General features: G+C 38.4%; 1 protein-coding gene across 1 annotated transcript in view; it reads left to right on the top strand.

Moving 5' to 3' along the window:
• Positions 1-24317, top strand: part of LRP1B (LDL receptor related protein 1B) — a 1686774-nt gene that overhangs the window by 359038 nt on the left and 1303419 nt on the right. The window contains exon 3 of the mRNA XM_045298375.1: positions 19940-20077. Coding sequence (XP_045154310.1) covers positions 19940-20077 — 138 coding nt within the window. The remainder of the gene's footprint in view (positions 1-19939; positions 20078-24317) is intronic.

Consider the following 24317-nt stretch of genomic DNA (forward strand, 5'->3'; position numbering starts at 1 on the left):
ATATTATGTGACCCACGGAGTCACTTTTGATATTTATACCATTGAACCTGTTGCTGTGATTGTTAGGTGCTGTCCACTTGGATTCAACTCATATCAAACAGAAGGAATCACTGCTTAGTCCGGCACCATGCTCTCCATTGTTATGTTTGAGACCATTGTTACGGCCACTGTGCCAATCCGTCTCATGGAGAGGCTTCCTCTCTTTGACTGCCCCTTTCCTTTACCAAGCATGACAACAACATGCCTAAACAACATAAGGTGGATTTGAACATGTTGAACAGGATGGTTAAGTAGATGGCCCAAACCAGACTCCTCTCCATTGCAATACTAAGGGCATTTTGAATGAGGATGGAATTATTAGAAACAGAAACAATCCTAGAAGTAGTGTTCGGAATATAATAAAGGACAATCAAGTTGAGAAAAATAAACTGGGCCACTGTAAATACATAAAAGAGATATATATTATAAGAAGAAAGGTATTCTACTCTATTAACATTTTAGGCTGGCTATCATAGTGGACAGTTGTGTGGGCACGGAAGTCAAATTGCTTGGGTTGGCATCGTGACTCCACATCAAAAAAGTTGTGACTTTGGACAAAATATGTAAATCCTCTACCTCTCTATTCTCATATGTAAAATGGGACGATTTTATGTACTCATTCAATGGTGAGAAGGTTAATGAATCATTAACGCTAAAGGACTCAGGGTAAAGTCTGATGAATGGAAAGCACAATACATGTTAGGCATATTATATGTTTTCTAGTTTCTGAAAGTAGCGCAGAACAGAGAGTCATGTGAAAATACATTTCTGAAATAGAATCTCTGAATGATCCCTTAGAGCAGGGCCTGAAGAAATCACAGGCTACATGGAACAGAGGGCGGGCTGGCATTTGCCTACCTCAGCCAATGCAACTTCATAGAAGACTTTAGTGAACTTCCGGGGCATTTCTAACAGAAATACTCCTGTAGTGGTGTTGGTAGCGAATGACTACAGCAGATGTCAAGCACACACCAGTGGGGATTGGTTAATACAGGTGTGGTTTGGAAAGGTAATTTCTTATATCATGTTCTCCTGGGCATGACAGAAGAACAGGATCATTATGTAGTTGCTCTAAGCGCCGGCTGGAAGAAGCTCTTTTGTAGAGGCGAGAAGGACATCATTTTGCATCATTTTGAGGGGACTGGATCTCATATAAAATGTACTTTTCCCAGCAGTTTCACTGATGCCTTAATAGATAGTGAATTCCACCGAGAGATGCCACTGCGAACAGTTATTTTACCAGGTAGGAAACTTGCAAGAAACTTTATATCTCAAAATGACAGTGACCTGTACGACACATCCAAAATATAAATAAAGCAGATTCAGAGTTGTAACCAATGGAATGCTGTTGCTCAGAACCTTAGCCACCAGAGTGGCCTGCTTTATTCCAGAGAGAAGCGCTGCGCACAGAGCAGTTGTTAATTCATTGCAAATTGAAGTGTTCATTGAAGACGGAAAAAAAAGTTCTTATGAAACAGAATGAACTGTTGTCCCATCATTCCTTTTAAAAATCCAATTCATTTAGTAAGGATTTTATGGAGGGTCAGAAATTGTGCCCTGAGTTTTTGTTACTTTCTGAGATTGTAGCATCAGCTACTACACTTGCATCGCGATGTTTGTTTTGGCACAATTCAGGTTGCATGTGCTATCCTATCAAAAATTACTGTCATTTACAGGAGTGCATTTGAAGTTAAAATAGTCAGATGTTAACATAAGCGTTGAGTTATTTCGTGTTTTGTTTTACTGCTGTATTAGGTGCTTTTTACTTTTTGAAATATTTCTTTAAAATTTAGAATGAATTTACCTCCCAAATTGTGTGGGACCAATTTGCTTGATTTTGACTCCTTTGATTTGGGGCAAAATATTTAAAAACTCTTCCTCTGCTTTCCCACCTTTCAAACGGGCTATGAAGTGGGTGTCGAAGGCTGGCAAAAGGGTTACTGATGGATCATTTAACAACGCTCCAGGGTTTAGAGCACTGCAGCTGCACAGAAAGCACACCACAAATATTACGGTTATCATGCTCAAAGTAGGAACAGTTCTTCTTTCTTAAAAAGCATAACAACAACCAAAACAACTGCCTCTGAGTCGATTGTGATATATCACAAGCCCACAGAACCCAGTAAAAATGCCCCTGTGGGTCTCCGAGGCTGAAATGATGTAAGGGAGTAGAAAGCCTCTTCCCACAGGAGCCCAGCTGCCTCATCAGGGCTCTTTTGGACGCAGGCTGCCCATCCTTCGTTCCACTTTCTGAGAAAGAAGTGATTCACCCTATAGTTCAAGGGCAGCCAACAGCTATTCAATACTTTAAGTAGTTTTACGGCTTGTCATGCTTAGGGACAGTAAAGAGGAAGAGCCAAGCAGGAAGCACCCTGCAGTGCTCACTTTGTAGTTTGTTCTGTCTTCTTACTTCTTTATCCGGGTCTGACCCCATTCTCAGCACTAATATGTGCTTCGGAAACAAACAAACAACAGCAACAAACAGTGTACTCTCTTCATGAGCTATTCTAAGTTATTTTATTTCTCTAATTTAGGATACCAGGTTGACATTACAGATTTTAGGCAGTAGACTTTGAGAACTTAATTAAAATTTGAAGAAAGTGTTATTTTACACACACACACACACACACACACACACACATGTCATCATAGGTATAAGAAAAGGCAGTTGCGTCAAATTAAGAAAATCAGACATGTAGAATTATTCATTTAAATTTATAGAAGTGAATTTTAAAACTTTAAAAGAGGAAATTGAGGTACTAAACTGAAGGAAAAATGGGTGAAGTGTAGGCATATATATATAGAGAGAGAGAGGGAGAGAGAGAGAGAGAGAGAGAGAGAGAGAGAATAAGCTAAAAATTGATGTTCTGCTTAGAATTTTAGTTTTTCTCAGGTCACAAGTTCTGACTCACAGCTGTTAAGATTGTTCATCCTTGACTTACCATATGTGGTAAATTGAAAAGTCACAAATACAATTTTAACCAAGTGTCAGATCTATCTGACATCATATGATCAGTTCTTCATTTGTACTTTCACGCCATCCATTCTCGCTTTCTAAAAACAATAACAGAAAGCCTGAAGTTCTTGCATAACTTCACAGCGTTTATATCTGGTTCTCCTTCCCCATGCCTTATGACCTTTTGTCCTCTCTGCATTTCTTCTTTGCCAATGTAAGATCCTGTGTAATAGCAGCATAACATTTCCAAAATGATGAAGCTGTTTGCTATTCTAAGGACAAAATATTTTAGAATTGGCTACAAATGAACATTTGTGGAGCTAATGGATTGACACAGCGGCTGCAGCAGTGCTCAAAGCCCCAACAGCTGTGAGGACGGTGAGGACCGGGCAGTGCTGCATCCTGTTGTGCGGTCCAGGTTACTATGAGTCTGAACTGACTCAGAAGCCCCCCGGACTCACAGAAGCATCCCAATAGATTAATATTCATAAAAGTTCCAGTTGCATGCTTGTGTCTTTTTTGAGTGACAACATGATCAGTTTGTGGTTGAATGAAACTAGATGAACCATTTGTTTAGAAATCACACTTTTACATTTATAGGAAATGTGCACAGGATTTAAAACTTATTTTTAGAAGGTTGTAGAGTTTTATTTTTCAAAGTATGGTCTGAGCACCAACTGTTCTGGCATCCCCACAGCTTGTGAAATGCTGGTCATAGTGAAGATCTACTGAAGCACTGTACATACTGTATATATTGTATATATATACTGTATATACGGAAACATCCTCAGAGAATTCCTGTGTTCACTAAAAGTTGACAAGCCCTGCTTTGGGATATATTTCAAATTTGACACTGGCCAAAGGCTAATAACATGTGGGGAAATATACATGAGCAATATAATCCATGAAAATCTGATAAGCATAGTAAAATATTAAAATATGTTGAAATCAAAGAAATATTTTAATAACACCATGGCCCTCAGAATAAAATATATGAGCACCACCGAAGGGTAATTGAAAGATTTTCTGTTTAAGGAAGCTTTCATATTTATATTAGGGAAGCTTCTAGATGTTTCTTATTTCTAAATAGCATGCATCTATATACCACCCACTTTCTCTGACAATTTTCCATATTAATGAGGTATCTTTAAAGAAATGATATGGGTTTCTCTATCTAAAATCATGTGGAGCTTTGTCTTAATTGTGGTCATTAATCGACTTCGTCTAATGATAAACCTCAGTGGTAACACAAAACCCCATTGCTGCGGAATCAGTTCTAAGTCATAGCAACCCCATGGGACAGAATAGCTCGCTCCATAGGATTTCCAAGACAGGAGTTTTGTTTGTTTTTTTAACAGTGTTATTGACACATAATTTATATAGCACACATTTCAATAGTTCAGTCGTTCAATCATATCAAGGAGAATTGTGCAATCATTACCCTATCAATTTTGACACATAATTTATATAGCACACATTTCAATAGTTCAGTCGTTCAATCATATCAAGGAGAATTGTGCAATCATTACCCTATCAATTTTAGAACATCCCCCCCAACCCCACCACATGTTAAGTTGCCTTTAAAATGAGTTGTGCAATCACAAGGTATGGTATGCTTATGCAAGAAGACTGCCACATCTTTTGCTGGAGGAGCAATCGGTGAATTCAAACTGTTGATCTTCCCGGCAGCAGCCATGCACCTGACATCTGCACCGTCCCGACTCCTCAGGGAGACTACAAGTGGATCCCAGTGTAAAATGCTCCAGAAAATATTTGTATGTTTTACCAAAGTTTACAAGTATTTTTTTCATTAAACGAATAATGTTTTGTTTCACCAAATGATCACATATATGTGTGCGTATGCGTATGTGCCTGCTCAGTTCACAAAGGTCTGTTTCTAAGAATTTCCATAGGATTCCGTGTAATTGAAATATTGAGTTGAAAAATGAATTGTTTAAAATTGACTTAGAGACTAAGCAAAATGATCGCTGAAACTAAAATAAAAAGAGAAAAAGTGTTGTACTTTAGTGAAATTTTCCTGTTTGAACAAACTCCTGTGGCAAATACCATTGTCAAAAGCCATGCTATGAATATAGGACCAGAGATAAACTGTTTATGATGCCTGCTTTTACAATCTGCACATTTCTGTTGACTTTACTTTGCCTCTCCTCTCTTGTGTTAGGTCCCTCTGCCTATCTCTGCCAAACCCACCCCCACCCCATCCAGCGTATTATCATGAAGGTTCAGAAAGGGCCAATGGAATGAGAATAAATCAGTAGTTCTTTGCAAGTATCACTGAATAAATGAGTTGTTGGATGAGGTGATTGGAATACATCAAAGTATGACCCCCTGGACTCTGTCTACAGGAGGATTTACTGTAGAACAAAAGTCTGGTGTAAAGTCGACCGCATTTGGAGCTCTCAAAAAGATTAAATGAGGGACATACCACGGCATACCTGGTGTCTTCTCTTGATGGGTAATTTTCAGTTATTTTTCATCTCTTTCTTAAACCTTAAACTGGGTATTAAGAAAAAATGTTGTTATTGTTTAGTCTTTCTTCCTGAACCAACTAAATTGATAGGAGGGTACGGCCATTTATACACGATTTGAATTTTTAATACTTGTCGTGAATTTCTAAATTCCAAATACCTCTAGTTTATCAAATTTCTTCAAGTTGTTCAGGTATCATTTAGTGTTAGTGTGCCTATGTGTTTCAACCGGATTTGTATGATTTTCTCAGTTCCCCAGTTATTCTGTGTAAAGTTCCCTGTGCACTACACAGTGGCATGAAACCATCACATGACAAACATGTGCAAGTCACTGTTGCCAGTAGATTATTTCCATGAGAAAAGCTAAACCTCTTTTGTTGATTCACTATTCACCAAATATTGTTTATGTAGCAGTTGGCTAATTGTTCACCTAAATTGGAGCCGTTCAGCTCTGTTTAAAACAAGGCAGCCAAGGTGCTGTTTACTGGGCTGGCCTGTTCTGTGAGCACACTCAGCACTCCCAGGCCTGATAGGGAGCCCTTGCAGGGCCTCTGAGGGAGAATCTGCCTGCGTGTTTCGTGTTGGCACATTGAACTCAAACTCAAGCCTGGCTAAGGCTAAGAGGGCTTCACAAAAGACTGGTCAGCTGCATCGGTTCTTGCTTTCCGCCTTTCATAGAGCCACAAAGATGCTGACTCGCCTGCGTCCGTTCTAGCCTGGGGCGAATCTGGGTGGCAGATGGGAGGAGGTAAGCTATGGCTGAAGAACAAAAGGGCAGATAATGTACCATATGGTATATGAACGGGCAGCATTGGCATCTTTCATGCTGGCTTCCAATCTGCCAAGCTAACCAGGCATCTAGGTAGAGCCAAGCTACAGAAGTAGCAGGACTTCATCAGAGAAAAGGACATGATTAACTTGTGGACTGACCTCCTGCTCAAACACAGAGATGCCCCATTTAAAAGGAAATAAACGCTTTGTGATAGACTGATGAAGTGGTTAAAGGCAGGGTCGTTTGCTGTGATTCAGCTGGTTAGCCATTAAAGGTATAGGTTCATTTGACCTCGCTTTCTGTGGAAAACTCTGTGATCCCAATTATTCAGTCATCACAGGAAAGCATTTGGGAATCATGTTCCTAATTAGAATTTGCTGGAAACAAATGAGACAATGAGATTTGCCTCTAAGCATGACTGAGAGAAGGGTGAGTCAAAAAGTATTGCTACTAGGATTCCAGTTCATGTTTTATTCCAAGAAGAACATGTTTCAACATGCTTCTATAGTTAGTGGAAGGCTTCACACAAGTTCTTTCGGTCACAGGTCTGTCTCAGTTTTATTAAAGTGCCTTCAAAAATGAGATTTTTTTTTCTATTCCATGAGGGGAAAAAATAATGTTGTGGTTAATACAAAAATTTAGCAAAACTCAAGTGGACATTGTCCTTAATAATTAAAGCATTGCAGGAAGTCTATGGGAATGCTGCCCCACAACGTATTTTCATGGCTCAGGTGTTTTCATAATTTTTTGGAAGACTTAAGAGATGATCAGAGAGACCAACAGCCTCAAAGACTGAAGAAATGAGTAAGTTTTATGGAACTAATTTTAAGTGAGATTGACCCTGAAATCAAGGCTCAGTCAAAACCCTGACTTTCAAGGAGTTCAGGCGGGTCAGTAAAATCCATTGCAGAGTGGTCCACTCAGAAGGTTCCAGTGCCCAGGCTGTAGAGCCCCAAGGGTAATTTTGATAGATGTTCTTTAAGACAATCACAGTTATCTTGGTGAGAAAAAGAAAAGCCAGGGCAGTGTGCAGAGGAAGTTTTTCTCTCGTGACAATGCCCCTGCTAACTCTCCATGGGTAGCAGGGTTGTCATCGGAGGATTCCATAAGGAACACTCACTCCTTCCATTCTACCGTCCGGAACATTTCTCCTCCAAACTTACTTTTGCTCCTTAAAATAAAAGGATATTTAAAATATGATTTGAATCCCTCAAGGTTTTCAAAACGATATTTCTGAGGTGGTGTAAAGAGAAGAGTGAAAAATGTTCAAGGGAGGAGTGTGATGGGAACACCATCTTCCGAAGTCTTCAGATTTATATGAAAGGTGTGTTGAGAAGCAGTAGCTTATGATTTTGATAATTTTACTGAATAAAGGTGTCTCTGATTTTGTAGCAACATTTTTTTTCTTTATCCCCATATATAGCAGAGGTCTTTTAATATAAAGTTTACGCATTGGGCTGTGATCAGCAAGGTCAGTAGTTTGAAACCGCCAGCAGCTCTGTAGGAGAAAGACAGGGCTTTCTACTCTCATAAAGAGGTATAGTCTCAGGAGCCCAGTGGGGCAGGTCACCATGATTCTGCTTCAACTTGAAGGCAGTGAATTTGAAATAAAAAAAAATTAAATATAGCTGGTATACACGACATAGCTGTACTGGTTGATTAAACTTTGAAACTCTTCCATTCAGATTCATAATCTGTTGTTACCTACGGCCTTTCTGGAAAACTGGGAGCAACTAGTTCCATGCTCATCCATAGGTAAATGGGCAACACTAGATCCTACCTTGGTGCCCTTCAACCTACCTGCCCCACAGCCAACCTGCAGCTGCACTTCTCACTGACTTGCCAGAGCCTAACTGTCTTTCTGCGTTATTACACCCCAGGAAAGGGCTGCTGATACCAAACGTGTCCCCTCCAGATGCCTTCTGAAGATATGTTACAAAACCAGGGCTTTGTAAATTTTTGTGGGAGCAAATAGCTTCATCTTTCTCCTGTGGAGCTGCTGGTGGGTTTGAACTGCTGACCTTGTGGGCATAGCCCTATGAACATAATCCCCCATGCCACTCAACCCCTTACCCATACACTCACTCACTACATTGCCTTTAAGACAGAATAGAAATGTCCTTGTGGGTTTCTGAGGCTTTAGCTTTGTATGGTGGTAGAAAGCCTCACCTGTCTCCCACCAAGCACTTGGTGCTGTTGAATTGCTGACCTTGCAGTTAGCTGTGCATTTTACAACCCAGGAAGCCCCTGGGTCTCCTAGAGTTCCACACAGGGATATATGAGTAGACTGTGTTGCCTCTTTACATTTGTGTCAGAAAAAAAAATTGAGAACATACCCAAATAAATGTAAAGGAAAAGGCATCAGGGTTTGAAGACAGAAGAGATCTGAGGCCACAGGGTAGTGGTCTCATTTTCTGACCACGAAGACGGAGATGTCAGTGGTGTAGCCTTCCATTTCCTAATCCACACAATTTCAACGTTAATACCTGATTACGAATGTTCTTTAAACGCTTCATGAGTTGTGCTACCACCAATCCTGGAGCATAATAGACAGCAATTTTCCCACTAATGAAATATTACATTTATAGGATGTGATAAAGAACAGCTTGTTTCCATTCAGAATGTCTCATAAAATCATTTTCTGAGTTAACACTCTTTTAAATGCCAAGAAAGTAAAATTTTGAAGAACATTTTCCATCAACAACATTTCTCTTCTGGGCTAATATAGATAATGTATGAGGGGGGCACTTCAAGATGTGGGGAGAGATGGCATTATCTTTTTGCTTCCTTTTCCATGAGCTTTTCGAAGCTACCTCATGCATACTCATTGATGATGGAGGGCTGTTATAATTAAGAACGTTATAATTAAGAATGTTTTCACCATCCATATTAGACTTTTAAAGATTTTATTTTCCTCTGAAGAATCATTGTTTATATAAAAACACCACTTTGCACAACACATTTGTTCCACTGAAATACATTAACTTACACCCATTCCTCTCATTTGACATAATTCCTGTGATCTTTCAAACAATTGATTATTTGTGCTAACATATTGTATAGAATTCATTTGAACAATGTTATAGAGATTCAAGATATAAATCCACACATTCCAAACAATATTTCTGTTTATTTTTCCTCTTTTTCTTCAAATGGATAGATTTTCAAGGCAAACTGGTGACAGAGTGAGTCACATTTGGGCTGATAACGTCAGGGTCAGCAGTTGAAATCTACCAGCAGCTCTTGGGGAGACTCAAGAAGCTTTCTGCTCCCCTACAGAGTTACCCCTCTGGAAATTCAATGGGGTAGCTCTAACCTCTATAATTGTTTTTTCTTGGAAATCTACTAGTAAAACCAGGGAGAAAACTCTACTAATTGTCTATATATATCATAGTGAGTACAAGTCATTCAAAATAAAAACTCTTGTTCTCTAATTTTTGTAGAGTTGTTATTTTTATGATCTATAAATTTGTTGCAAAGAATTAATTTGATAAATAATGCTGTTTGTCATCAGTATATCCTCAGATAACTTTCCTCATTTATTCTTACAGGCGGCCCAGGAACATTGTGTTCACAAGTTCTGCTTCTTTTTATATTTGCTAAGCAATTGTTGGCTTAGTTACTTGAAGGAAACTATATAGTGCCTTTCAATCACTGATATATTGAAAAGCCCTTTGACTATTAGGACATGAGAAACACCCCATTACAATATTATCTTACACTAACCACCTGAGATTAATCTTAGTGTTTAGACCTTACCTAGATAACTTCACATGAACTTTCTTTAGCCTATAGAATAATAGACTGGATCAATGATCTTGTTTCATTAATTTCTCAAAAAGGACATTTTCCAGTTTCAGAGTAGCACGTAGCAATACCATCTGTGTGTGCAGTGTTTGGCTCATAAGTAATCACTAACCTGTTTGTAGCATCAAAGATCGAATGGCTTGTGCTTGGCCTGCCATTAGAGTGTGCCATTGGCTGCTATCATTCAACATCACTGTGTAGCTGGGACAATCTGATTCTGGCATGTCATCTCATGTCAGAAATCAGTCCTTTTACGTGCTTCCTCCAACAAATCCATCTCTCCTCCTAATTGGACAAGCTCCCCAGCCCTTTGCTCCAGAATTGCCATCAGGTACTGTCCCATGGTTACAATAGGCCGAGTAAACCCCGAGAGGGGAGTAAAACACATTGAATCGAGAAATGCAAATCTTGTCTTCCATTCGTTACACTTTCAAATGGAATATTACTTCCTTGTTTTATTAGTTATTTTATCTGTGAATTGAGGAGTTATCTTCCTGACAGATCTGTTTTATTATAAAATTTAGTGCGATGGTAAATGTATACATAGGTACCTATATATACTAATACTTAACATTTTAATCATTTTTAAGTGTACAATTCAGTAATGTTAATTACATTTACAATAGTGTGCAACCATCCTCAATATTCATTTCTGAATAATTTTCATCACTCTAAGTAAAGAGGCAAAATTCCTTAAATTATACCTCTCCATTTCCCCTCCTAAGCCCCTAGTAACTATGAGTAAATGTCTATGTCTACCCCTTTGCCTCTTCTCCATTTCACTCCCTGTAATGTGTTCAATGCGCGTCTACGTCATTGCATGCATCAGAACTCCATTTCACTTCCTGTAATGTGTTCAATGCACGTCTACGTCATTGCATGCATCAGAACTTCATTTCACTCCCTATAATGTGTTCAATGCACGTCTACGTCATTGCATGCATCCGAACTTCATTTCACTCCCTATAATGTGTTCAATGCACGTCTACATCATGGCAGGCATCAGAACTTCATTTCTCCTTTTGGTTCACACTCCATGGATTGGATTTACCATCTCTTGTTTACCCACTTGTCTGTTTAGGGAAATATGGATTGTTGCCCAGAAGATTCTTAAAATAAGTATTGTTTTTACTTCTTGATAATAGAATGATACCTACTTTTGATTCTTCTACTGAAGACTTGCTTGTTCTATGAAAAAGTCAGAGAGGGTAGAGGCAAACTTGAAATATTAATATTAAAAATGCAAACAGGATTTGTCAGTCATTGCTCTCTTTCTTTCAAACAAAAATAGTGTGTAGTATCAGAATTCACCCTAAATGAATTGATTCTTTCCATATGATTCCTGTTATGATGCAAATAGATTACCTGTGAAAAGGAATGCGTAGTTTATCAAGTTATCTAGTTAAGATTCAAAAACGGAAGACATTAAAACGCACGAGCTTGCGGATATTTTAACTAAGAAGGAGAGAGAGGAAAGGATTTCTAGACACAGTGACAACATGTGTGGGATGCGTTGGTACTTCAAGAACATGGAAAGAAGAGATGCATGGGGAGGAATAATTTGGCATATGAAATAACTTTTAAAATTCACTTATTTTTCTTTTAAATCTCTCAAGCTGTGAGTTGCCTTCATTAGCGCTGTTTTTAATTAATGACAATACTGTGGTGATAACCACTTATCAAAGGGTGATTTCATTTGTTTTCCGATATATTTGCTCTTATAATGAGTGCTCAGAAAGGAAGTCAGTTCTTGAGATGATAAATGTATTATTTGTAAAGCTGTAATCAATGACAGCACTAAAACTATGTTCATACAATGCTTTGAATCTTCTATTTTTCTATAATTCTAAAAGTCTTTATTTTTTAGAAGAATGTTATTAATTAACATATATATTGTGGTTTCAACTGATGGCAGCCTTTTAAACACATAAACCTCACTAGGTGTATTATGAAGCTGCCATTACAATCACACACCCACAGTAGACTTTGGACTATTAGACTTTCTATTTTCACCATTATTTGGGGATATGAATCAGAAGTCTACAGTAAAACTTCACGAGCCATGATTTATTCACACTTTAATCGTATTCTTATTACTGACTTTGATCAGAGCCAATTTGCTTGAAATACAGCACGTCTCTTTTGCTGTCTAGACACGCGTTTCATGCAGTAAACACAGAAGCCCTACATGTTCGATGCAAGAGAATTGCTTTTGTTAATCAATGAAGACCTTACAAAGTGAAGCCTCCGAAGAAAAGATCTTAAGTCCTGGAGTAAGTCACCAAAGCTACAAAATACCCTTCCCTAGGGCCTTTGAACACAGGACAGATGTCAGGGCTGATTAAGGGTAGTGCAGCTGGACCTGCTCAATCACATTTATAACACTTCCAGTTCTTGGATCTTAACATGGATTTGAAATATGCAAATGCGCATATTTCTGGAACCTATTTCATAGAGAATTCACTTAATTTGAGTGAGTTAATTTTAGATTGAATGCACATATCTATTTTAGAGGTTATTATTCACATTCCTTCATCCTCAAGCCTTATCACATAGATTATCAAACTATATAAATAAATATTGTTTAATTTAACAGGTGAACTCAGATGAATCCTAATTAAATTCTTTTCGAAATGTCTTTTTTTAAATTTAAATTTAAGTGAGAACCCTCCTCCTGGTTCTGTGGGTTCTGAAATTGGCTGTTATCTCTAAAGGCAGCAGTTCAAACCCACCAGTTGTTCAGTGAGAGAAAGATGAGGCTTTCTCCCCCTGAAGTAGTTACAGTCTTAAACCGGACAAAGAAACGCTCCTCTGTGCACAAGGTCCTTCCGGGTTAGGGTCAACGCAATGGCAGGTGATTTGGTGGTTTTTATTTGTTTATTTTGGGTTCATTGTCAGATAAAGTAGCTCAAATGCAAACATAAATTGGATTTAAAAATAAAAGTTGGGTACAAATGTGCTTGATACGATCGATTTATGGATTATTATAAGAGTTGTAAGAGCCCCCGCTAAAATGATTTATAATATATATATATATATATATATATATATATATAAATATTTAAAAGTTGGATCTAATGAAAGAAAGACTGTCTAGGAAAGCTTTACTTCTTGGTCAAGGAATTATCTGTGCCAATGCTGTGACAATTTGAAATATATCTTTACTATTAAGTACCTTTCGAATATGTGTTAATTTTACCAAAATAAATGGAGTAAATAATGTAGTTCACATGTTCGCTAGTTTTTATAAGTAGCTTATGTTGCTTTAGGCATATTGGCTTCTCACATTTTGCAATTATGAATTATAATTGATGATATAACACAAATTTTTTATACACTTAGTTGTACAGAAATTATTTTATTGCCCTTAAAATAGTAAAGCTGTAGTTATGTCTCTAATGTTTATATGAAAGGTTTTAATTATGTGTAAACCATCTAAAAATAATAAAACCCAAACAAATGATAACAGTAAGCAATGGAAAGCCCCCAAACAATCGTGCTAGAAAGGTGGAAGCACTTAGAACCAGGTTAATTGCAGGTCATGTATCTTCACATATAATGTATTTGTGAATGATGCTAAGACAGGTTTTTAAATATTTTTAGGAAAGTTAATAATTTAAGGCATTTGTCACAAAGTTTAGGAATCATAAAACCTTTGTTAATAAAAAGGAAATAAAAACACCACAGAAGTAAATACGTGAAAGCTACACATTTTAAAATAACCTATCAAGAGACATAAGGCAAGTATTCCTTGGATGTTCAAACCCTACAACTGCTCCTGGGAAAGAAAACAAAATGCAGCGATTTACAGCCATCGATGCACAATATAGTGTCATTTTGAGTAGCAATTAACAGGAATGGCTTTAGTGACTTTTGGTTGAAACTTGAAAACTCTTTGTTTTTTCACAGCACCGTTATACACCTTTTTTTAAACCTGACGATCTGTCAACTCTCCATACGGTGTTCCGTGGCTAATTCCTCAAAAATGGACAGCCTATTCCTTCTTTGTAGTCCGTACTTAGTCTGGAAGCTCTGCTGTTGAAATCTGTTTGTTTATTTGGGGTAACCCTGCTGGTATTTGAAAGAGGGCTGGTGGTGTAATGGTTATGCATTGGGCTGTGAGCTGCCTGGTCAGCAGTGCAAGACCACCAGCAGCTCAATGGGGGAAAGACTGACCTTTCTATTAGCATGAACAGTTACCATCTCTGAAGCCCACATTGACTTGATGGCAGGGAGTTTGGATTTTGGGTCTTATATTTAAAAGAAAAATGACACTGAATGCAATGATGTTTTCTTATTGCTGTTGTAAATATTGATTATAACTAATCCTAATTAAATATCAGTTATGCAGCCAGGGAACATGAGTTTGTTGTGACTGGCAATTAAGAACTTTCATAATTACAGCCATAGGATGAAAGAGGTATTTTTAAAACATGGCCTCAGGATGAATTAATGGTGGGATCAGGTTACTATTAGCATGTAAACTGGAAGTGAAAATTGTCCAGGAATAAAATGTACTGTGTTTCTTCAACTATATGGTGGACATCTATTCTGTATTGGACAATGCACTAGGCGCTTGTGTCATGGCAAAGGATATGAGATAATTGCTGATATCAGATATATTATAGTCTAAGTTATGATGATATAATGAGGGTTGCTGAACTTTGACCTATCTGCCACTATGGTAGAAGTCTCCATCTCTCCATAATATAAACTATATCAATGATCTTCAATCAGAAAATATTCATGATGAGGTCTTCTTCCCCTTTCTTACTTAGTAAGTAAGAAAGATAAATAAATAAGATCTTTATTTTCAAAACAATTTAAAGAGTGGAAAGATGTAGATGAGTGACTTTGAAATATTCTAGAAAATCTTTTAAAATACATTAGGTTAATAAGTGTATTTTCACTAATGGGGTAAGACTTATACAAGTTTAAACATACACATGCTATCTTTAAGTATTAATATAACTTATACCACCCTCTGATGGTTTCCTTTTTCATTAACCATTATTTAAGGTTGTTGTGGTTTTTTTTTAATGCATTGTACATCCCATGAAATTAGATTAGCAAATCCAGGGAGTCCAGCTTGTGAGGAGGTGGGGATGTTTTTCATATGCTCAGCATATCTTAGAAAGAACAAAATCAAGCCTTATGCAATGCTGAATGATTATATAGGCAACCAATTGAATGATGCCAGAAGCATGGAAAGAAGATGGAGCGAATCCTCAGAGTCACTGAACCAAAAACACTCGTTGATGGTCCACCATTTTAGGAAGTAGCACATGAGCAAGAACCAATGGTGCTGGTGGGAGAAGTTCAAGTTGCAATGGAAGCATGAGCCACTAGCGAGACTCCAGGAATTGATGGAATATCGATTGAAATGTTTCAAAAAGCTGATGAAATGATAGAAGCACTTGGCCATCCATCTATGCCAGGATATTTGGAAGACTGCTACTTGGCAAACCGGAAGAGATCCATATATGTGCCCTATTCCAAAGAAAGATGACCCCCAAAAAGGTGACCACTGGGAACCACTGGTGATTCACCTCCTGAAGCAACCAGACATTAAATAGCTATGAGGATATTTGTTGTCTGGTGTCTAGGAGATGTTTCAGTAGGGGCAACACAAATTTTTTATTTCTCAAATATCTCCCTTTCTGTCCCCATTTCCCAGAGGGGACAACGACAGCCCTTCTTCTCAGGAGAACTTCCCTGCAGGTGGATCCATGCACCTGTTAAACCTTTTGGAGATAGTGACCCCCTCTACTTGGGTTTTGATCCCTGAAGTCTGGCCCGTTTACCATCTGAAAACCAACACCAAGCTCCCTGCCCTAGAGTTGAGCTGACTCAGGGTGTCCCTGTAGCACAGGGTAGAAAGGCCCCTGTGAGTTTCTGAAACTAACTCTCTACGAGAGTAGAAAGCCCCAATCTTGCAGATCGCAGCTCAATGTATGACTGCTACAACACCAGGGATGGCCTCTCTACGTATTATAGATATAGTCACTATTGTGAACATTTGGGAAGGACAGTCCATGTAGCTGGTTATTAACTATGCAGTGATGATGAATTCCAAGCTGAGGTTTTATGATAGAAGCTAATGAACCTTTAGTTTTCTCTAACTAATTCCTCCTTTGTTTCTACATCATGCTACCTCTAGAAATCATGTCACAGTTTCATCATGAGCATTTCTAGTGGCCTCCAGCTGTTCATTTTATGCCTAAGAGAAGCATTGGACTTGCTGGTTCAAATTCACCAGCCATTTTGCAGGACAAAGATTATTCCTGTAAAGATTTATAAAGCCTCAGACATCCTATGAAATGGCATCCACTTAATGGTAGCGGGTTGAATTTTAGTTTGGGGTAATCCTCATCATGGATTCCTGACGGCAGGGAACCCCTCTCCACAAAGGTGGTGATTCAAACCCACCAGCCCCAGCCACTCTGTAGGAGTAAGGTGAGGCTGTGTGCACCTGTAAAGACCTGTCGTCTTGGAAATCTTAAGGAGTAGTTCTCTGTCCTCTAGGCGCACTGTGCACCTGAATCAACTCAACAGCAGTGGGGAGCTCTGGTGTTGCTGTGGTTGAGCACTTGGTGAATAGCCCAAAAGTCTGTGGGTCAAAGCCACCAGTCCCGCCTGTGGGAGAGAGATGAAGCAGTCAGTTTTTATTTATTTTCTTTCTTTTTCTTTTGGTAATAATAGGGCACTGCAATCCGGTGCAACATCCTCTAGGGACACTTTGAGTCAGAATGAACTCAACCCCAATGTCTCAGGGTTTGGTCTCATGGTCATCAGCTATCTGACAACCTTCAAAAGGAGAAGTCATACTTTCACTTGATACAAGTACATATCAATAAAAATAAAACAACAGGTTTTTCATAAGAACTAGTAATTAATGGTTAGAGTTCAATCAAAAACAAAGACACTGTAGATTTATGAAATGTTCATACTATAGTTTATTTTTATAGAAAGATCTAAGTACAATGGACTTAAGAGTTACTTTTATGTCTATACATGCATTCAACATTTTAGAAATCACCCAGTTGTTTTATTAAGTTATTGTTTTATAACTGTTGGTCTTTAGAAGTCTGTAGCTTTTTCATCTTTATTGACACTTTTTCTTTTAGAATTTTAATTTACGTTGATTCTACAAATGGAAGGTTCAATTGCTTTCAGTAAAAAGTATTCTGCTGGCTTTCAACCTGTAACTTAGATTTAAATTTCTGTGTTTATACTTTAATTATATATGCACTTACACACACACACACACACATATAATTACAGTATAAATACACTTGTATATATTTATAAGGCATGTTCCAGTAAAGTGAATTGTGCATTTGGGGTGACAGGTGTTTGACAAAATGAATAGCCTTATATAGCAGTAATTGTATAAATATCCATGAAAAACTATACGGAAACCTGTTCCTGAAAGGCCTGCAGTTATTGAGGCTGCTTCATAAAAACATGTTTATATCCCCCAAACACAAAAGATTGAGATAAAGCTGATTTAGCCTCAAACAGAATCGCATATACAGATCATTTATATTTATTAAAGTGTTTATTAAAGCCATACTTTACATTTGGAGACTCCAGATAGTTTGTATGTTTTTGTAATAGTTTGGGTTTTCATTGGTTTCCAATTAAATCACATGTTTTCATTTTCTGAAGCTCTCATAATTTTGCATATTCTAGAATCTATTAGGCTGACTTTTATATTCACATTGTGTTGCCACAACTACCTAATGGAAGCAAGGTTTCTGACTTTTCCCAGTCTGGGCTCCAGACCTCCCCAGGCCACACTAGGGAGAAGAATCCATACCCACAACCATTCAAGGCCAACTGCCACAAGGCAGCCTGGGGCTGCAGTGGTTGTACATGCTCAGCATGCTCAGCAGTTCAAAACCACCTGCGGAGAGCCACGGGCTCCTGTAAATAGTTACAGTCGCAGAAACACACGGGGGTCGCTATGTCTCAGCATTGATTTGATGGCAGTGAGGTTGGTTTTCGGAGAGAGGTCAGACACGCCTCCACTCTCCACCTTTCATGTGCTGTTCTGACACCAACCACCTCTCCCTCCCACCCCCTGCACTCTGCTTCCCTGCTGGCTTCCCTAATACACTGTGATGACCACATAGAAACTTCCAGGCAATTCCTATGGTTGTGGAGGCTTCTTAGTGAGGTTACCAGACTACTGAAAGCCGGGTTCAGAATACACTGAGGGTAGAACTTGTGTCCACAGTAGGGACTTTCCTCAGCCACTAGTCCAGTTTTGCTCACTCTGATCATCAGTCTCAGCCTCTGGTCTCCATGGGCCAGGAAGCCCACCCTTTGTGCTGCCTTCCAGTCACCAAAGCACAGCAATGCCTCTGTTCTCTCTCAGGGGTTCTCTGGTTTGGGTGTAGCTTGGCTTCTACTGCCTCCACCACTTCCACTAGGGAGCGCTCTCCAAAGTGCTCCGATGGTGACTCTTCTTCCTGAAGGTCGCAGAATTCTCTCTGTTGCATCTGACATAGCTCTTATTTGGCCAGTGGAATGGCAACCAACAGTGAACAGTGCCTTCAATCCGTGTTTCAGGCACTCTGTCTGCACAGCCCCACCCAATCGCTTGGATAGAAGAGCCATCGCAAGAAGTGTCATTCCACCACACAGCCGACCCTGCCGCCCTTTCTGGGATTATAGCAGACAATAAACTCACAAGATAGTGGTGTTTTACAAAGGACAGCTCACTTACCTTCTAAGGACAGGCTCTACTTAGTTATTATAACTGCAAATATGTATTGAATATTTTCGAGGTAGTGTCCTAAGAGCTTTAGTTACACACCTTTTAGCACCCATACAAAATTAGGAAAACAGAAGCACAGAGATAATTCATAATTCCCTGAAATCACTTAGTGATGGGGGCAGAATTTAAACCCAAAGATCTAGCTCCCGGTCTGATATAAATAAATGCTATGCTGTATTTGTTTGCATGATTAATAGATGTTTATGCCCTGATTTTAGCTTGCATCTACAGTACTCGAAGCTTCCCTTTCAGTTCATTCTGACTTTCACAACAACATTTTGTGGGTGGTACGGTACAAGTCAAATTTTATCGATTGGAGAAAAAAGAAAAGCTAAAGAGCGGGTTATTAAATAAATTAGCTTCCCAGAGCTATTGACACCATTGTGATTAAAACCTTAGTGTGCTTAGAACTAGATTCTGATCTTTTGCAATAACCAGCACCCTAGTAGTGCACAATTGCATTCCAAGTGTCCATTACTGTGTTTGGTGGCTGGGAGAGCAGCATACAAGTGAAAATCACTTGGGTGCTGTGCTAGAATTCTTCCCAAGAATTCTGCCAAGAAGTTTCCGTTTCATCTGTTTTAAAGTTGAGGAGAACGAGATGTGGTTCGTCTGCCTTCCCGAACTCGTTGAAGCTTCAGAGGGAGAACAATGACAGCAAGCGAAACAGAGCCCTCAACAATTTGAAGAGCATGCTACTTTAATGATAGAAAATGTGCTTTAGTGAAGTATTTGAAAATATACCTTAATGTCCTATGAAGCCCATTAAAAACATGTTTTTGATCATAGAGCCTAAATCCCATGTCACTAGTGCTATGGATAAGGCAGGAGGATGTTGACCTCAAATCCATACTTCCAACCCTACAGACTCATTGGCAGGAGGATGAGACTGGCTGCTCCAGGGAAAATATACAAATCCCAGAATCCTTATATAAACCTGATATCAGTTGGAATTGACTCAATAGCAGTGGGGTTTTTTTGTTGTTATTGTTGTTGTTATGTTTTGCCTTGTTGTAGTATTGAGTTCACTGTGCTGAACTCGTTTAGTATCTGAAAAGCTAACCTACACTATACATTCTGTTTTATTTTAGGTCCAGAGGAAGCAGAATTCCAGTGTCCCTTGAATCACATCGCTTGCCTCGGTACCGGCCAGTGTGTGCATTTGTCCCAGCTGTGCGATGGCCTCTCAGACTGCTCCGATGGGTATGACGAGGGCGTGCACTGCCGCGGTGAGTTCATGTGCTGAAGAAAGCATCAACATATTACATTTTGCACAGTTTTAGTGAAGGATAAAAAAGAACCTATAACCCACCTTTTATTTCTACTGTAAACATGTCATTAGCAAGCAAGCATTTCTAAACTGCAACTATTGTGTTGTATTGAAAACCACAGAAGAAGAAACGCATTTAGACTGTGAAGTTGGGCTCTTACACAATTACGTGTTTCATATCAAAGAGTACTTTTGATCAAGGGACAGATTGAAAGTCTGTTTCATTGTAGTTTAATATCATACAAATTTTACAAGCTTGTTTGTTCTGAATTTTGCTTCTACAATAAAATATTTTAGTAAGATGCAACCAAGGGAAATTTATTTATTTTTTTTGGGGGGGGGGTATTTTTATATAATTCCATTAAGATATACAACACTCATAGTAGCTTTTTTCTAGTCCACCCCTCCCCCCACTCTCTCTTTTTATAAATCTACCTCTAAAGTTGACAGTGGTAGAATGTCTGTGTGTATTTTAATGATATGAGGGAGAGAAATTTCAAAACTAAGTAGGAACAAAACATTGTTGAAGCAGGCACACTTGATAAGATTAAGTTTTGGAGGAAATTTCAGACTGAGAAATGTAAGATTATTTGGCAAAGCAATCCAGCATCAAGGTATCAAAGTTTTTGTCTGGTGAATTAGCTGGCAAGAAGGTACTAGGAAATAAAGATCTGTACCTGAATCCCTACATCTGATTTTGACAGATGAAGTTTAACACAGAGGACAGTAGCTGTAGTGTCAAATAGCACCGGGCAATACCAATTAGACCATGTAGACTGGAAATGAGTGTGGAAAACTGGAGATATTTTTTGGTCTGTGGGCACTCACTCAAGCTGTTTGTAACAATGTGCAAAATGGTTCCAGGGTCGCTGCAAACTCCTGTTTTTAAGAAGAGCTTCAAAGCTGGGTTTGGATATTCAGACTCGTTTTGTTTAAAGTTGCTACATTTAAAAAGAAAGTAATATATGTATATGTGTATATATAGTACACACAACACACACACATATGCACAACAGCCCTATTGGATTGAGTTGCTAACCCCAAGGTCAGCAGTTCAAAATCAGCAGATACTCCAAACAAGAAAGATGAGGCTCTTTACTCTCATGAATATTTACAGTCTTAGAAACCCACTGAGGCAGCTTTATTCTGCCCTGTGGAGGTGCTATGAGACAGAATAGACTCAACGGCATTGAGTGTGTGCACATATGCATCCCATGCCACACACATCCAGCAGTGTCCAGGTTAACAAACTACCTGATGCCCCATCCAGCTTGCTGGCTACCAGTTTTTTAACTATTTGACTAAAACAAACTGGACTCAAGACAGAGATAGAGAGCTATGTTTAAAAAAAAACAGTGCACCTCCCAGAAAGATAAACTCGATGAGATGAGGGGAAGAGACAACATAGGTAGGCTGCTAACATTGACCAGGTCCTTACATCCTTGATCTCTTCCAAGGAGCGGGCCAATTTCTCTGATGCTGTGAGCAAACTTCGACATGGAAGGTGAAGGTCTTCCACAGATTCTTACTTTTGACTGAGATTTCTTCCTTTGCTATAAACACTGACGGGTTTATAGAAAGGAACCCGCAGAATCTTAATTTTGGTTATAGATAATTATGATAATAATGACTTTTACTTATTTTTCCCTCATTGCCATTGAGTCTACACTGACTCATAGTGACCCTATAAGAGAGGGTGGAACTGCCCCTGTGAACTTCTGAGACTGTAGCTCCTTAAGGAAGTAGAAAGCCTTATCTTTCTCTTGAGAAATGCCTGGTGGTTTTGAACAGCTGACCTTGCAGCTAGTAGCCCAATGCCTAACCTCTAGGCTACCAGGGCTACCATAATGACTTAAGACATTTTATGTTTATTTAGGGATACATCTGTGGAATGTATCATTTTTTAAATAAAATTGTATATTACATGGTATGTTTAATTTTAAATATTTACAATAATTTATTATGATATAATGAAAAGCATTCTATTAATGGAAGTAAAGTACTAAATTATAAAACTGTAGTAATTACACTGTTTAAATTCTTTTCAGGAATTAATTTTCTGAAGACTAGTTTTATCCACTTCAATTATTTTTACGCTTCTTATTCTATTAAAATTTGCTGTTTATGTAGACATGTGTGAATATGCTTCTAAAGCGAGACAGCTAATGTCACCAACTACTTCTTCAGTGGTAATTAAACACACTTGAATCTTTACACACATCTCAGTTTTGTGGATGATTTAAAATAGGTCCTACAGTTTTCTAATAAAATTTGGAGTCTTTGACCTAATAAATGAGAGATGATTTATACTTAAGGAAGAAAATTGAAATTATACTACCTTGAACAAAATCTAAGTTGTGTTGAAATTCATCTTGAAAATTGAAAATAGCAGTATCTAGGTTTCATTGAGATAGAGTATATGATTATTTTTGCTAATTTTCTCATCTTATTCTGCTTTCTGTCTCATGTCTCATTCCTGATGTGTGATGACTTGGGTGTGCATAAAAAAAGTTAGAAAGTTAAAATTATGTTAAGGCATTTATTAAAACGCAGGGGGAGCAAGCAACCATGATTCTGTAAGGACCTTCAGAGAAGACTAGTCTTGAGTAGCCAAGTCCCTGCAAGCTTACAAATAAAGGATAATTGTCTTAGTCAAGAATTGGTATGTCTTTCTTAGAACAAGGTTTGATTGGACCTTTTGTGCAGCTGTGCAGTTTTACAAGCTCGTTTCTGCACCTCTCTGCCCCCCCCACCCCCCCTCACCCCACCCCCCGCACTTTTCAGTGGGTGTGTATACAGCATGTTGGGCAAACTTGGAGTCTGAAAAGTCAAAGTGGATTCTGTAGCAGGGGCATCTGGGATACTTAACATCACTATTTGGCATGCCCCCACTTTTTTCATTCTTAGTCCCCATCACAAGTTAATAGTGGGACCACCTCTTTAGGTCATACAGTGGTCAGGAGGGTCCCTGCTTTTCATTTATCTTAAGCCTGCTCTTTTAGGAGGGAGTTTGTGACTTGCAGGATGATTGAAATAAGGATTCCATAGGTTTTCTGCGTCATTTTGAAACATCACGTGTCTGTCTTGCTCCTGTTAGTTTCTCTTGGCATAATTTTCTGCAACCTATGGATTTGCCATATATCCCCTGCTTCCTTGAATAATTAATTTTTATCAGCTCTTACTTCCTCTGTATACTACATTCAACACTGGGTCATGAAATATCTCACTATCCATGCTTGGTCTTATAGAGCGCCACTGAAAACACAGGCCCAAATTCACGTGTTTCAGGTGACATTGGATTTACCACTTGTTTTAAATACGAAAAAACAATGCTTTTTTCTCTTTCCTTTTTTTCATCAGTAACAGGTGAAAAAAAGTTATTTTTTTCTAACACAGTTATTTTTCTAGATTTCAACAAAGTGCTTTAAAGAGTTAAATACTTACTAATAGAAATAAAAATAGAGATCAACAGACATAACAAAAAAGTATTTTATATCTATACTTATTATTTATTTACACAATAGATAATTTTACATCTAATTCTGTGACCTTGTCCGCAATATAGAATGGTGGTAGCAAGGTGACTGAAAGCAGGTAGTCATTCCAGAGTCAAATTTATTTGTATTGGGGGGAAAAAAAGCACCCTCAGAAAGGTCATTAGCCGTGCTTGGTCTCACAGTACGCCCCTGAAAACGCAGGCCAAATTTTACATCTTTTAAGTTGACACTGAACGTACCACGTTTCTTACATGAGGAACAATGATTGTTGCTAGGCAATGCTAGATGACTAGAACTCACTCTACTCTTCAGTCTTTGACCTTCTCCCTCATTGTTGGTTCCACCATCCCTCCGCAATGAGCTTCCTCATCATTACAGAGGCACAAAAAGAGCAGATTAAGTAAAATATTTCACTGTTGTTTACAAGATTTTCATGTTGTATAACCATCCAGTTAAACCTCCTTCTTGTCCATCTCTCCCATCTGTTGTAGTCTAAGCACACAGCCTAATTTAAATAATTATATATCAATGCTAGACAATTATTCAAGCATGATTTGTTTCCCTAATAAAGGATTCGACATATACATGGTTGTATATTGCCACCTTTATGCAAACTACTAAAAAAAGAGAAAAGTTTAAGAGTTTAGGAGTGATATTCTGATCCTGTAAATATGTTTGTATCAACTGTATTGTTTTCTGAGT

The sequence above is a fragment of the Echinops telfairi genome, unplaced genomic scaffold (assembly GCF_000313985.2).
Source record: "Echinops telfairi isolate 266 unplaced genomic scaffold, ASM31398v2 ScPeMD7_4;HRSCAF=17, whole genome shotgun sequence".
NCBI classification, from domain to species: domain Eukaryota; kingdom Metazoa; phylum Chordata; class Mammalia; order Afrosoricida; family Tenrecidae; genus Echinops; species Echinops telfairi.